Consider the following 13,533-nt stretch of genomic DNA (forward strand, 5'->3'; position numbering starts at 1 on the left):
CAATGGTGAAACTTCAAGTCGAAGATAAAAGTTAGATAAGTGTTTTTTACTAATTATATATATATATAAATATATATATATATATATATATATATATATATATATATATATATATATATATATATATATATATATATGTATATGTATATGTATATATATATATATATATATATATATATATGTATATGTATATGTATATATATATATATATATATATATATATATATATATATATATATATATATATATATATATATATATATATATATATATATATGTAAGTTTATTAAAATTAAAGTTAATGCTGGGGATTAACTTGACTGTTAAATTTCTTTAAAAATAATACTAAATATATATATATATATATATATATATATATATATATATATATATATATATATATATATATATATATATATATATATATATATATATATATATATATATATATATATATATATGTAAGTTTATTAAAATTAAAGTTAATGCTGGGGATTAACTTGAATGTTAAATTTCTTTAAAAATATTACTAAATATTGTTCAATGTTTAAATTTTATTTATTCTTAAAAAAAAATTAGCTCATTTATATCGCAATTGTTTTTTCGGTTTTCCTTCCTAAACATTTTTTATTCTACTCACTTTAAATTTTAAATAAACATGTTAAAATAAACGGCTGCATGAAAAATTTGCACAAAACATAAGTTAAACTTTTTTGTATAACTCAAGTGGAATGCAGCAACTATTTTTATAAAAGACATATACAACAATAAAATTTTAACAACCGGTGTTTGGGAGAATAATCTTTGCTTTCACAACAAAGTCGCTAATAAAATAATAAACTATTGATAAATAAAATAGATAAATTAACGTAATTTTTTCATGTTACTTGCTAATTTTTCTAAAATAAAAAGATATTTTTAGTTGCAAATTTTTAAAAATGATTATTCAAGAAATAATCATTTTAAAAAATTTAACATATTTTAATTCATTTATACTAATGTATAATAAATTTAATTATTTAATATAAAAAAACAAGAAAAAAAATATTTCCTAATAGTAATAATAAAAAACAAGTTCAACAATATTTAACTCATTTTGCAGAAATTAATATTATTGCAGTAATTTAAAAAAGGTAATGTCTCTAATAAATAAAAAAATTAAGATAATTTTATGACGTCTAATTCACATTAGGATAATGCATTAGGCATTTTTTATTTAAAACAAGGCCTGTTATTCTAATTCTTTTAACACCAAAATGCAAATAATACTTTTGTAATTGAAAATTGTAATTTTTTTTTTTTTAAAGTATTGGCAGGCTTTACTTGATTTTCCTCCTCTGGTACCTGCTGTGTTGTAACAGATTTTAGAAAGAACTTAACTGATGTTAATGTAGTCTTTTTTATGTCGTTAACTATAAGCAATGATATTGCTAATAGGGAGCCAAACTTAAAATATTATTTATTGATAAATTTGTATTTAATTATATTTTTTTAGATAATGTATAAAGTTATATTGTTATTAATGACTAATACAAGTGTACATATATCAACAGATTTATCTAGTACAGTGGAAGTGTATATAAATCAACAGATTAATCTATTACAGTGGAAGAGTAAATAAATCAATTAATTTATGTAGCACAATGGAGTATACATACATCAATTGATTTATCTAGTACATTGGAGTGTAAATACAACAACTGATTAACCTTGTACAGTGGAGTGTATTTACATAAACTGATTTATCTAGCCATAACCACAATTTTCATACATCAAATTACATTTTATATAACTTTTAGGTAATAACAACCTAAAAAGTTAACTATATTTTAAACAAATTTAAAAGCCAGACCTTGATCATTTCTTTGATTTCTCTGATTGAGATCAGACAATTGAGCAACACCATCATTATCACTATTTTTAGTGCTCAGACCATGATTAGCCACTTTAACGTTGTTTTTTGTATCAGCATTTTTAATACTCATATCTGTGTTGGAATTATTAGTCATTATAGCATGAGTATCACTTTTCTGCATTTGATTATCACTTTTTTGGGTCTTCAACACCTTAATCAAAGTGAAACATTATCAACTTAATCTCTGAGTATGCAGTCTCTTTAACTCTTATTAATTATCAAAAAAAAAAAATTCTTTACTAAAATAATGTTGAAATTATAAGGGGTTTTCCAGAAATTACATTATGCAACTTTTGACTGCTTTTGAGCCCCTTCCCCTCCCTTAGAGCATGTCATAATTTATGGACAACCCCTAATTGAAAAGTTAAAAAAATTTAATTAGATATTTTAAACCACTTACTTTTTTTTTATCAACTTTCTTAGGTGGTGTTGCTTCTTTAAGGTCAGTCATCCATTGAGGAAGAATCCTTTTCCTTGAACTAACATCAAAAATTGTACCTAAATTTTGTTTAACCATATTAATACATATATAATATAGTTATCATTTATGAAATTTTCATATGATTTCGCTTCATTTGAGACCAAACATGGTACACTTTTCAATAGTTTTTTTGTTTGATAATATTAGGAACTCATTTTATATATATATATATATATATATATATATATATATATATATATATATATATATATATATATATATATATATATATATATATATATATATATATAAATTAGTAAAAAACACTTATCTAACTTTTATCTTCGACTTGAAGTTTCACCATTGCTGGATCATCAGGAAGAGTTCTTCCTACTCTTCCTGATGATCCAGCAATGGTGAAACTTCAAGTCGAAGATAAAAGTTAGATAAGTGTTTTTTACTAATTTATTATTGCTCTGTTCTTTAAGAACATTGAGCACTCTATTTGTAAAATACACTAACATAATTTACATATGCATTGTGCAAGCTCTAAACATTTGTATGTTTATGCTTAAAATATTTTGCAAAGAATTGGGGTGATTTAAGCTTGGGAACAAAAAACCCTAATTTTTGGGCCCACCCAGCCCTTAAAGTGGAAGCAACGAGTTTATAAAATATTTTCTTTACTATTTTTATCTAAATTCATATTCATCAACAAATTTCATGTTTCATATATACTGCTGGTCAAAAGTTTGGGTTCATTGATAAATATTGATATGGGTTCATTGATAATATGAAAAAAAAAACCCGAATTTTTTCATCGTATGTATTTATTTATATTGTTTGCAGGAAAATAAATACAGCAAAATAGGAGATATTATAAAGATAAGCGACATTGGTAAGGAAGGAGGTGTGAACTTCTAGTTAAATGCTCTCCCGCGGTGCTCCGTGATAAGACCGTAAGAACTTCTGGAAGCACCTAAATAACCTAAAAAAAAAAAAAAAGATATATTTTCTTCTTTTTAAACAGATTTTTCCCATAGTTTTTAATTACCCATATTGTTTACAGTAAAATAATCTTTCAACAAAATACTTTTAAAAAATCTTTTTGTGTTTTTTTTAATTTTTTGATTCTTCAAAGTATCCTCTTTTTGCCTATGTAACAGCAGCACATGAGCTGTGCATCCTTACAATCAGTTTTTTCAATGATTCAATTAATATTTGATTTCAACATGTTTGTATACTTAAAGGTGTTTTTGATTTGTTGGTTGCATTTTTCTAACATTTCTATCTAATTCGCCCTACAATAACTTGATTGGGTTTAAACCATGCAGCTGATAACACCTAGAGCAATTTAGTTCTTTTTGTTTTTCTTTGGCTGCAATATATTCTTGACACAATTTAGAAATGTGTTTTGGATTGTTATTCTGTTGAAAAATAAATCATTGATCCACAATTCTTTTTCTGCACAGAAATGTATGTTTTTGGAAAACATATCACAATGGATACAACTTTTCCTAAAAATTATCAAATTCTGATGTTATTCTAAATTTTTAATGTTATTCTTATCATATCATTTCCCCCATGCCACTAATTCTGACCTCAAGGCTATACAAAAAGGACTCTTTAAAAGATTCAAAAAAAAATAAAGAACAAAGCAAGCTCTAAAATTAAAATATACAGTTGAAGTTGTCAATAAAAAAAGTATTATAATTAAAAAAATAGAAAAAAAGAGCACAAAGTTTATGAAAAAGGGGAATTTAAAATTTACCAAAAAGATTCAGATCAAATAACACTGAAATCAACATCCAAAAATTTTAAACACTATATTTAAAGAATTAAATCACACTCAAATGACAATCCAAAAGTTTTAAATACTCTAATTAAAAGATTAGCTTACATGGCTTATCCAATCTATGGTAAGCTTTATTTACAAAAATAAACAAGTTTTTAAGGTCAACAAAAACTGACACAATGAAAAGCAAATGAGAAATAATGAACAATAGTTTTAACAAAAAAAAAAAAAAAACAGAATAAGAATAAAGTTCCATCCTATTACTTTTCTAAATTTTATCTATTGTTAAAAAAGTACTAGTAAAAATTATTTACTTATAAAATTATAATTTAAAAATTTTTAAATTTAAATATATAATTAAATAATTTTAATAATATCAAAATTATTTATAAAATTTAATAAAACATTTAAAGATCTGATGATGTCAGTATCTTATTTTGATAAACCTCAAACATTAATCCTTCTAGTATCACAAAAAAATAATCACAAAACAGGTTAACGCTAGAATGAGCATACAGTTGTAAAAAATGTCATGATTTCATACTTGAATAAAAAAATGGCACTATGAAACTTGTCTAAACCATACAGGTGTGAAGCCATGGATAAACTTGAATATATATATATTTATATATATATATATATATATATATATATATATATATATATATATATATATATATAATATATATATATATATATATATATATATATATATATATATTGTTTCATGGTAGAGGTTTTACTCTTTATTTAAATATATATTCCCTGAACCTTTATTCTTTGTATTAGGTTAGCATTTAATAATAATAAATCCAAACAACTATTAGCTAATTACAATTTATTCTGTATTACTAAAAATTCTCTAACTAATATAATATATACTATTTTGTATGTAGCTTAAGGTTCAATTTACTTAATATTCTACACAATTCTTCTTAATATCTCTTTTTCTTCTATATCTTCTTCTCAACGTCAAGCTCAAAACTCCAAACCCTATTTCATCTTCCCTTCTCTATTTATATCAAATCAGATTGATCAGACACCTTTTATTCCAATTGTTCTTAATCAATTTTGACTGCTAGACGATTCATGCTTCTATGTTTTGTTTCACTATTGATTGTTATATATTGTTACCTTCGTAACAAAAAAAAAAATATATATATAAATATATATATATACATATATTTATTAAGATGCTTCAAGAAGTCCTTACGGTCTTATCACATAGCACCTCATAAGAGCATTTAACTGGAAAGCTCACGTCTCTTTACCAATGTTGCTTATTAAGCTAGAATTGATCTTTAATATTATTTATATTATCTAGGTATAACAAATTAGAATACTCTAACAGTAAGTTTAAATTTTTCCAGTTTAAGTAAGGGAACCAAACCATCATCAATGTATCTTTAAAATTGATTTGTATACTTTTGTAACCCATTTCCTTCAAGAATTTAGTTAACACTTTTATAAATAATAAACTTCGTGCTATCAAGATATCAAACCATTAACCAGGCACATGGAAGGACCGTTTTCATACAGCTATACCTACTCACTGATTAAAAATTCATTGTTAAAAATAAAATTTTAAATTTTAAGAATCAAGCCAGAAACTTCATAGAGAAAAAGGACTTTAGACGCCCTGGTATCTATTGTTATGATTCAAACAACTTTGGATTCAAAAATCATTAATTTTAGGATATTTTAATTCTTTAACTTTTATCCCAATGGAATACATAAGTTGATTAAAATTTTCAAAAATTCAAGATTCTAGAGTCCATGTAAAAATAATTTTTTGACTCATAATCCTTAAGTCCGTTTTAAGACTTCAAATCGTTGGTATTGATTTAAGTACTCTCTTACAGAACTTTTTTAACTAAATTTTTTTTTAATTAAAAGCAGGCTAAAATGTTAAAAATTAATTAAAAAAATTTGAAGGTATTCTATGAGTATGTAGTTTATCATCTGATTTTTTTTCATAGTTTTTACAAACTTTAAACATTTGCTCTATTTTCCCATAGAATATTATCGGTAAAATTGATGAACTAAATGCTAATATTAAGAAATCATTAAAATAGTATTATATAAATAAGCAAATAACCTGTAGTGGGTAAAAAAATGTCCTCATTTAAGGAGTGATTTGTTGATTGCTGAATGCATGACCTATTTAAATAATAACAATAATAATAATAATAATAATAATAATAATATATATATATATATATATATATATATATATATAAATATATATGTATATATATATAATTGTATATATATATGTATATATATATACATATATATATATATAATTGTATATATATATATATATATATATATATATATATATAAATATATATATATATATATAAATATATATATAAATATATATATATATATATATATATATAAATATATATACATATATATATATAAATATATATATAAATATATATATATATATATATATATATATATATATATATATATATATATATATATATATATATATATATATATATATATATATATATATATATATATATATATATATATATATATATATATATATATATATATATATATAGACTTGTGGATGAATAGAATAATGCTACAGTTAGTTTCATTTTGGCATATTTTAGCAATTTAAAGATTTTTTCCAAAGTTGAGAAGGTCATAATTTTTTTTTAATTTAACACAAGTTAATAAAAAAACCATTTTTTTAAAGAGAGAACTATCCAGAAAATAGTTATAGAAAAAATGAGACACTTATTGAAAGTGAGAAAAAAGTTATACAGCTCTAAAGTAGTTTGTTTTGATCATTTGCAAATCAAGGGGGGCCACTGAGTCATGTTTCTTAGGCTATAATTTCTGAATCATTGTACTTGGAAGTCTAAAATTTCAAATTTAACCTATCTACATAGTGCACATAATAATATGTAAAAATCAGGAAAATTAGAGATGGTGACCCACAAAGTTTTCTTCAAATTGGTTGAAATATAACGATTTGACCCAACTGTTAAATATTTAATGCTCACCTTGAGGCACTAAGAAATTTCATACTTTAAAAATTATATTTGAGCTGATGAATATAAAGTTGTTTTTGTATACATTCAAAAAAACGCAAGTATTTTTTTAGAAACTAATTTAGATCAAATTATTTTTATAATTTGATCTAAATTAGTTTTATATAGTTTCATATTGTTAAACAATATGTCATGTGATTTATGTTGCTGCATATAATTAGTTACTTTAAAACAATAGGGACAATCACACTTTTAAATAAAAATTTATGTGATGAAAATTTTCTAGATGAAGCTAAACAGAATGAAGAACATGAAGAGTGTTTACGAATGGACACGAATGAAGAAAAAATTGCAGCAACTTGGGAGAAAAATTTATTCTTTGTTTTCCAAGAAATGTGTAAATATACCAAGATAAAGGTGATATTTTTTGTTGTTGTTTTTTCATGTTAATTCACCTCCCCAAGGCCAAGATGGCTACTACAGTCGGGGAGGCTACTTAAATTGTATTTACAACCCTCTCTCAACTCTATAACTTCAAAACACTAACATTGACGAACAACGCCGCTGTGCAGAGAAAAAAGTTGAGCACAGTACCACCAGAGCTTGGTAAAAAAGAAAAAAGAAAAAACGTGACCAAAATATTAATTTTGGTCACGTTTATTTCATGAATGAATGTAAAGTGATGGAAGAAAAGAAACGTTTAAAAGTGAAATCAGATTTTAAGAGAATTGAAGAATACCCAAAAAGAATACAGGTGTAAAGAGTAGCTTTCTTACAAACAAGTGTAAAGAGGCAATTTTCTGCACTTAAGTTTATATCAATCAATCTACGCTCCTCACTTAAATCATATTTTTTATAAAATATTGTGTTTTTTTTATTTTTTTTTTTTCTGGAGCAGCTCCAGAGCTTTTGAATATTCAATGTTTTAGTAAAGGCCTTATTTTTATGGGTTTTAAAATGTACAAAAATCCAAAAAGGTCATCTACATCTGAACTACTTGAATCAATCAATCTGCAAGGATTGGATTTTAATGACAAATTGTTACTTTTGGTAAAAATTCCAAAAGCAACACAAATGTAACCTTTATGTGTTATTACTTATTCTTTTTCTACACAAAAAAAATTTTGCATTGCAATATGTAAGGAATTATTCAAAACCAATCAATAATATTTACTTTCAATAGGTAATGACTACATTCAAAAAATTATATTTGCAATTGATATTCAAAAAAATATTGATACCTACCAAATACTACCAATTCTAATGTTACCAATAGTTATGATGCAAAATCAAATTTATATCAATATGATTTTGATGCATGTTTAACAAAAGTAGAATGAACAGCATAATGTATTTCATTAAATTAGAAAATCTCTACCAGAATATCATATTATAAATTATTATTCATTAAACATTAAAAAACTTAGGAAACATTAATGATCTTACATCTCTTCTGGGTCCTTAATTGCTTCTGCTTCAATTATTACTTGAAAAATTAAGTCATCAGGAAGAAAAGAAATTTTTCCAGCATTAGCTAAAATGCATTCTTCATTATATTTCAATGGAATTACCTCTTCCAAACCAGGAGGACAATAGTATGTTGGATATTTACATAACTGCAATATTAAAGATAACTTAGTTACATAATTTTATTTTATACTTTATATTAAAATATTTATTATCATTGTTACTATAATATTAAACATTTTATTAAAAGTATAAAATAAAATTATACATACTTGTAAATATGAAATTTATAAAATTAAAATACAACACAAAGTAAAATGTGATGATTTATTAAACTAATTTTTTTTCAACAAGATTAGACTTTTTAAAAGATTATTCTAAAAAATAATTTTTAGAATAAAAATATTTTGATGTACATCTTAACCTAAAATCTGTGTACAAAACTGTGTATTAACGCATTCACTTTTTTGAAGGAAAAAAACTAGCTAAACAAAATCTTTTTAAACAAGGTACAGTTACAGCAAAATAATATATCTTTGCTGAATGAAGAGTTATGCAAGATTGAGTTTTGGTTGATGGAAAAAGTGATGATAGCTTGCCAGAGCAGTAACCATGGTAATATTTGTAGAAAAGAGAAAAAGATGTAACTTTACAACAATGTGATAGAGTTTCATAAAAAATGCATTGTAAATAGTGTTGAACCTGCTCTAGCCTGGTAACTAGAACAGGTTCAACAATGCATTTTTGAACCGAGTTTGTTCTGGAGTCCTAGAAAACTTTTATAAGACTGACATACATATTTGCAGGACTAGAAGCTGTAAAGGAGGGAGAAATAACTTCATCATTGACGCAGGAGTGATTTGGATACCTAATGGTGGAATAATCTATTTCATTAAAATGACAGGAAAGAGGGGTTATTAGATTTAAGAAACTAATTAGAGGAAAAGTTGATTAAAATTGTTCTGCATAATTTTTTGGAGAGGTAATAAAACCTATTTAAATAAGAGATAAAATGGTAAACATCTAAATGAGAGATGAAATGTTAGACTTCCCTTTGTTAATTTGCATTTAAATTAATTTGCATTTAAATGTTATTTTGTAATTTAAAAAAAATTATAGAAAATTGTAATTGTAAACAAAAAAACAACTTATCAAAAAATTTGACATAAAAATATGTTGTTTATTTTTAAAATGTACTTGATAACAATATAATGGTTTAACTGAGGGAGAATGGAAAAAAATAAATAATAAAAAACTGATGACTTTATATTAAATTGGTCCCTCCTTAAAACAGATATTATTATATTTAAAAACAAAGCATACTAAGTCTACAAGAAAAATTTGAAATAATTATGCATGCAAACCAAAAATGTTTATTAAATAAAAAAGCAAAGCCCGTTTCTTAATGCAGGCATGAAAATAAGTTTCTTTTAAAATGCTATAAAATATGTGAGCCTAAAAAACAATTATAATAAATCCTCCTTTAAAATTATATTTTAAAAAAAAAGTAAACAATTCTAAATTTTTTTTATAATAGTGTTATAGTAGATAGGGGCACAAATAAAGGGGTTTGCCCAACACCCTTTGATTGGTGCTACACCTATCCATCCCTGCACCCCCACCTCAGGAATTGGGGGGGGGGGGGAGTAGTGTGACTTCTGACCAGACCACATACAGACCACTGATCACCTATAATAAAATATAATTTAAAAAAATAACGCTTTCAATTTAAAATTAATTTAGATATTTAGATAATAATTATCTAAATATCCAAATTAATTAAGAGACCTTCATTTGAATTATAATGAAGGTCTCTAAAAAAATACTGCCCTCTTTATTTGTGCCCCTATCTACTATAAAGTCAAGGAGAGGACAACTAACCATATCTTTCTTTTTATTTAGAAATGTCTTAGAATTAATTGCACTCTTCACATAGGCCAGTAGGTAGATTAGAGGGGCACTGGTTTCTCGTAACACATTTATCTGTTGATAATTGAAAAATAGGATTATTTAAAAATGCTGGCATTTTTGGTGTGAATTTGACAAGTTTATGTTTTCATTTTCAAATAGTTTGGGTCTAATGGTCTTACATGCTGCTAATCTTAAATTAAAACAAAGTGTTACAAAAATTTACAAGCATCTCAAAATGGCTGAAAATTGGATTTTTTAGGCTAATTACATTTTGCTTTTAGATATATTTGAGTTCTAAACCGCAACAAGCTGCCTATATTTTGCCCATTTATTGCAGATAGTAGTAGCTAATCAGAAATCTTATCTGTAAAGACTTGTGGTTAAATAGAAAAATGAGTTAGTTTCATTTTGGCATATTTTAACAATTTTAGGATTTTTTCCAAAGTTGAGGTCATAATCTTTCTTCAATTTGATACAAGTTTAAAAAAAACACTTTTTAAAAGAGAGATTATACTAAATATCCAGAAAATAGTTATAGAAAAAATGAGACACTTATTGAAAGTGAGAAAAAAGTTATACAGATCTAAAGTAGTCTATTTTAACCTTTGTAAATTGAGGGGGGGGGGGGCTACAGTGTCATACTTCTAAGGCTATAATTTCTGAACTGTACTTGAAAGTCTGAAATTTCAAATTTAACCTATCTACATAATGCACATAAAAATATGTAAAAATCAGGAAAATCAGAGGTGACCTACAGGCCATTATTTGAAATATAATGATTTGATATAATGATTGAAAACTATAGTTTTTATTTAAAAATGCAAATCTTGGTCATTAAAGTCATTGAGTAAAACATTTTTTGCATCTTTTAAAAATATTATTGTTTAAAATATATATAATTTCTCAGCCATTAAACTTTAAAATCTTAGTTTAAAATTATTTAAACTAGATTTGTTTAACAAAAATTTACATTCACCTATTTTCTTAATTTGTGACAGTAATTTTTATTATATAATTAATAAATTCTTTGTTATTGGCATTTTAATTGCAAAGTTATAAATTAATCAGCATATTTTTAAAAAGCGATATAAAAATGTCAATTAAACAAATTTTAGTTAATTGATATTTTTATATCAGTTTTTAAATCACACATTCTCTCCAAACGATTGTTGGGAGAGGCTGCGTGAAGGAGCCTAGCTACGGCTATATTTGTATATAAAAGTTCTATCTAATATATCTAATTTCTGTATATCTAATTTCTGCTTAATTTTTGACATTAAAAAAAAAAAGGTGAGTTCCAGCACCTTTTTTTCTACAAAAAAAGCAATATATCTATATATACATATATATATATATATACATATATATATATATATATATATATATATATATATATATATATATATAAATAAATATATATATATATATATATATATATATATATATATATATATTTCATAATTTCAAATGAAATTGCTCTAACAATATCAGTGTATATAATACTAGAAAAACACAACAACAATTCCTACCGATTTTAATAAGAGTTTATTTTCATCATTTATAATAACTGCATGAGATCGTGAAACTCGTTTATCTGTAATCTTTAAAACAAAAAGACGATTAAAAAAATTGCATTCATTCATGTTTTTTTTAAAAACAATTGACTAAACAATTATAAAATAAATTAAAAAAGACTGATTTTTATCTTTTTAAATCATTTAGTATTACATAATTTCGCACATTACTTAAGCAAGTAGGGTGTGGTTTTAAAAGTATAAAATAAAAAAATTATCAGACAGTGTTAATGAATTTTTATTATAATGAAGATTGTTTATAATTATTGTTAAAATGAAACTAATTATTGAAAACTCATTTACGACATGGCATTACAAACTCTTAGTGAAATATTTGTATATCTGAATTCAAACATGAACACATTTGAAAGCAATTTTTTGAATAATTTAGAAGAAATTTTGTTTGCACCCAAAAGATATCATAATACAAAATTTAAACTCAATAAAAAAAAGCATAATAAGAAGTCTCTGCAAATATTTGCTTTTCTAAATTCTGCATAGCTTTAGTAGTAAACAATCTTCAAAGAGATTAACGCTACATTAGACTTATAAGACTACATAGGACTTATAAGACTACATAAGACTACATTAGACTACATTCAACAATCTTCATAAACGATACAAAAAACATAAAGAATTAGAAGATATATTTATATTCTCAATAACTCTATGTAAAAATCAGTTGCACAAAGAAATTTCAAAGACAATAATTTCTTGCAAGAATATAGAAACTGCACATTGATGATAAGTTTCTAACATCATCAGTTAAAGAATTGTTACAAATTTTATAATCAAGCCAGACTAAAAACATAGAAATAAAAATCGCCAAATCATAAATAGCAGTTCAAATCATCTACACTACTAAAACACATGCTCAAAATCTACCGCTGAAGCTACGAAAATCGTCAATAAGTTTTGCAGTAAATTATTTGAAAATATATCCAAAATATCAAACACAAATACTGAAAATATCAAATTTAATTATTATGCCTGATATGAAAATAAACTTTTTAACTATTACATGCAAAATGAAAATTAAAATTCCAAATTCATCGCAAATGTGGCAAAAGATATTTTTCAATAATCTTGTGGCAAACTGATTGCAAACATTTACACAGAAAGCCAATCACATAATGTCAAATCAGGGGCTTTTTTGACAACGCCAACTGTATATATTAATGGTAAAAAAAAAATGAGGACATTTTTTTTTTACCAATAATATTGTTTTTTTTACGAAAAAATGCATATATTCAGCAATATTTCTGCTAAATACTGCCGGGACAGGGGAGGGGAAAGTGCAGCCCAAATCAATTTCCTAGAATAGCCCCTGCAAACATAAGCAAAGGTTGCAGCTCAAAATCAACAGATCACAAATATTACAGATAAAACTAAACAATCAAATTTTGGATATAAAGAAAAACCATCAAATA

The 13,533-nt window shown here is 24.2% G+C and overlaps 1 protein-coding gene across 2 annotated transcripts in view; it reads right to left on the reverse strand.

The window, feature by feature from the left end:
* Positions 1-13,533, reverse strand: part of LOC101235320 (aprataxin and PNK-like factor) — a 63,719-nt gene that overhangs the window by 42,959 nt on the left and 7,227 nt on the right. For both annotated transcript variants that reach the window (XM_065804804.1, XM_065804805.1), the window contains exons 2-6: positions 12,059-12,130; positions 8,598-8,767; positions 6,230-6,291; positions 2,316-2,413; positions 1,853-2,066 (exon numbers count right to left, since the gene is read on the reverse strand). In XM_065804804.1, the coding sequence (XP_065660876.1) occupies positions 1,853-2,066; positions 2,316-2,413; positions 6,230-6,291; positions 8,598-8,767; positions 12,059-12,130 (616 nt within the window). The remainder of the gene's footprint in view (positions 1-1,852; positions 2,067-2,315; positions 2,414-6,229; positions 6,292-8,597; positions 8,768-12,058; positions 12,131-13,533) is intronic.

Source organism: Hydra vulgaris, chromosome 09 (genome assembly GCF_038396675.1).
Source record: "Hydra vulgaris chromosome 09, alternate assembly HydraT2T_AEP".
In the NCBI taxonomy this organism is placed as follows: domain Eukaryota; kingdom Metazoa; phylum Cnidaria; class Hydrozoa; order Anthoathecata; family Hydridae; genus Hydra; species Hydra vulgaris.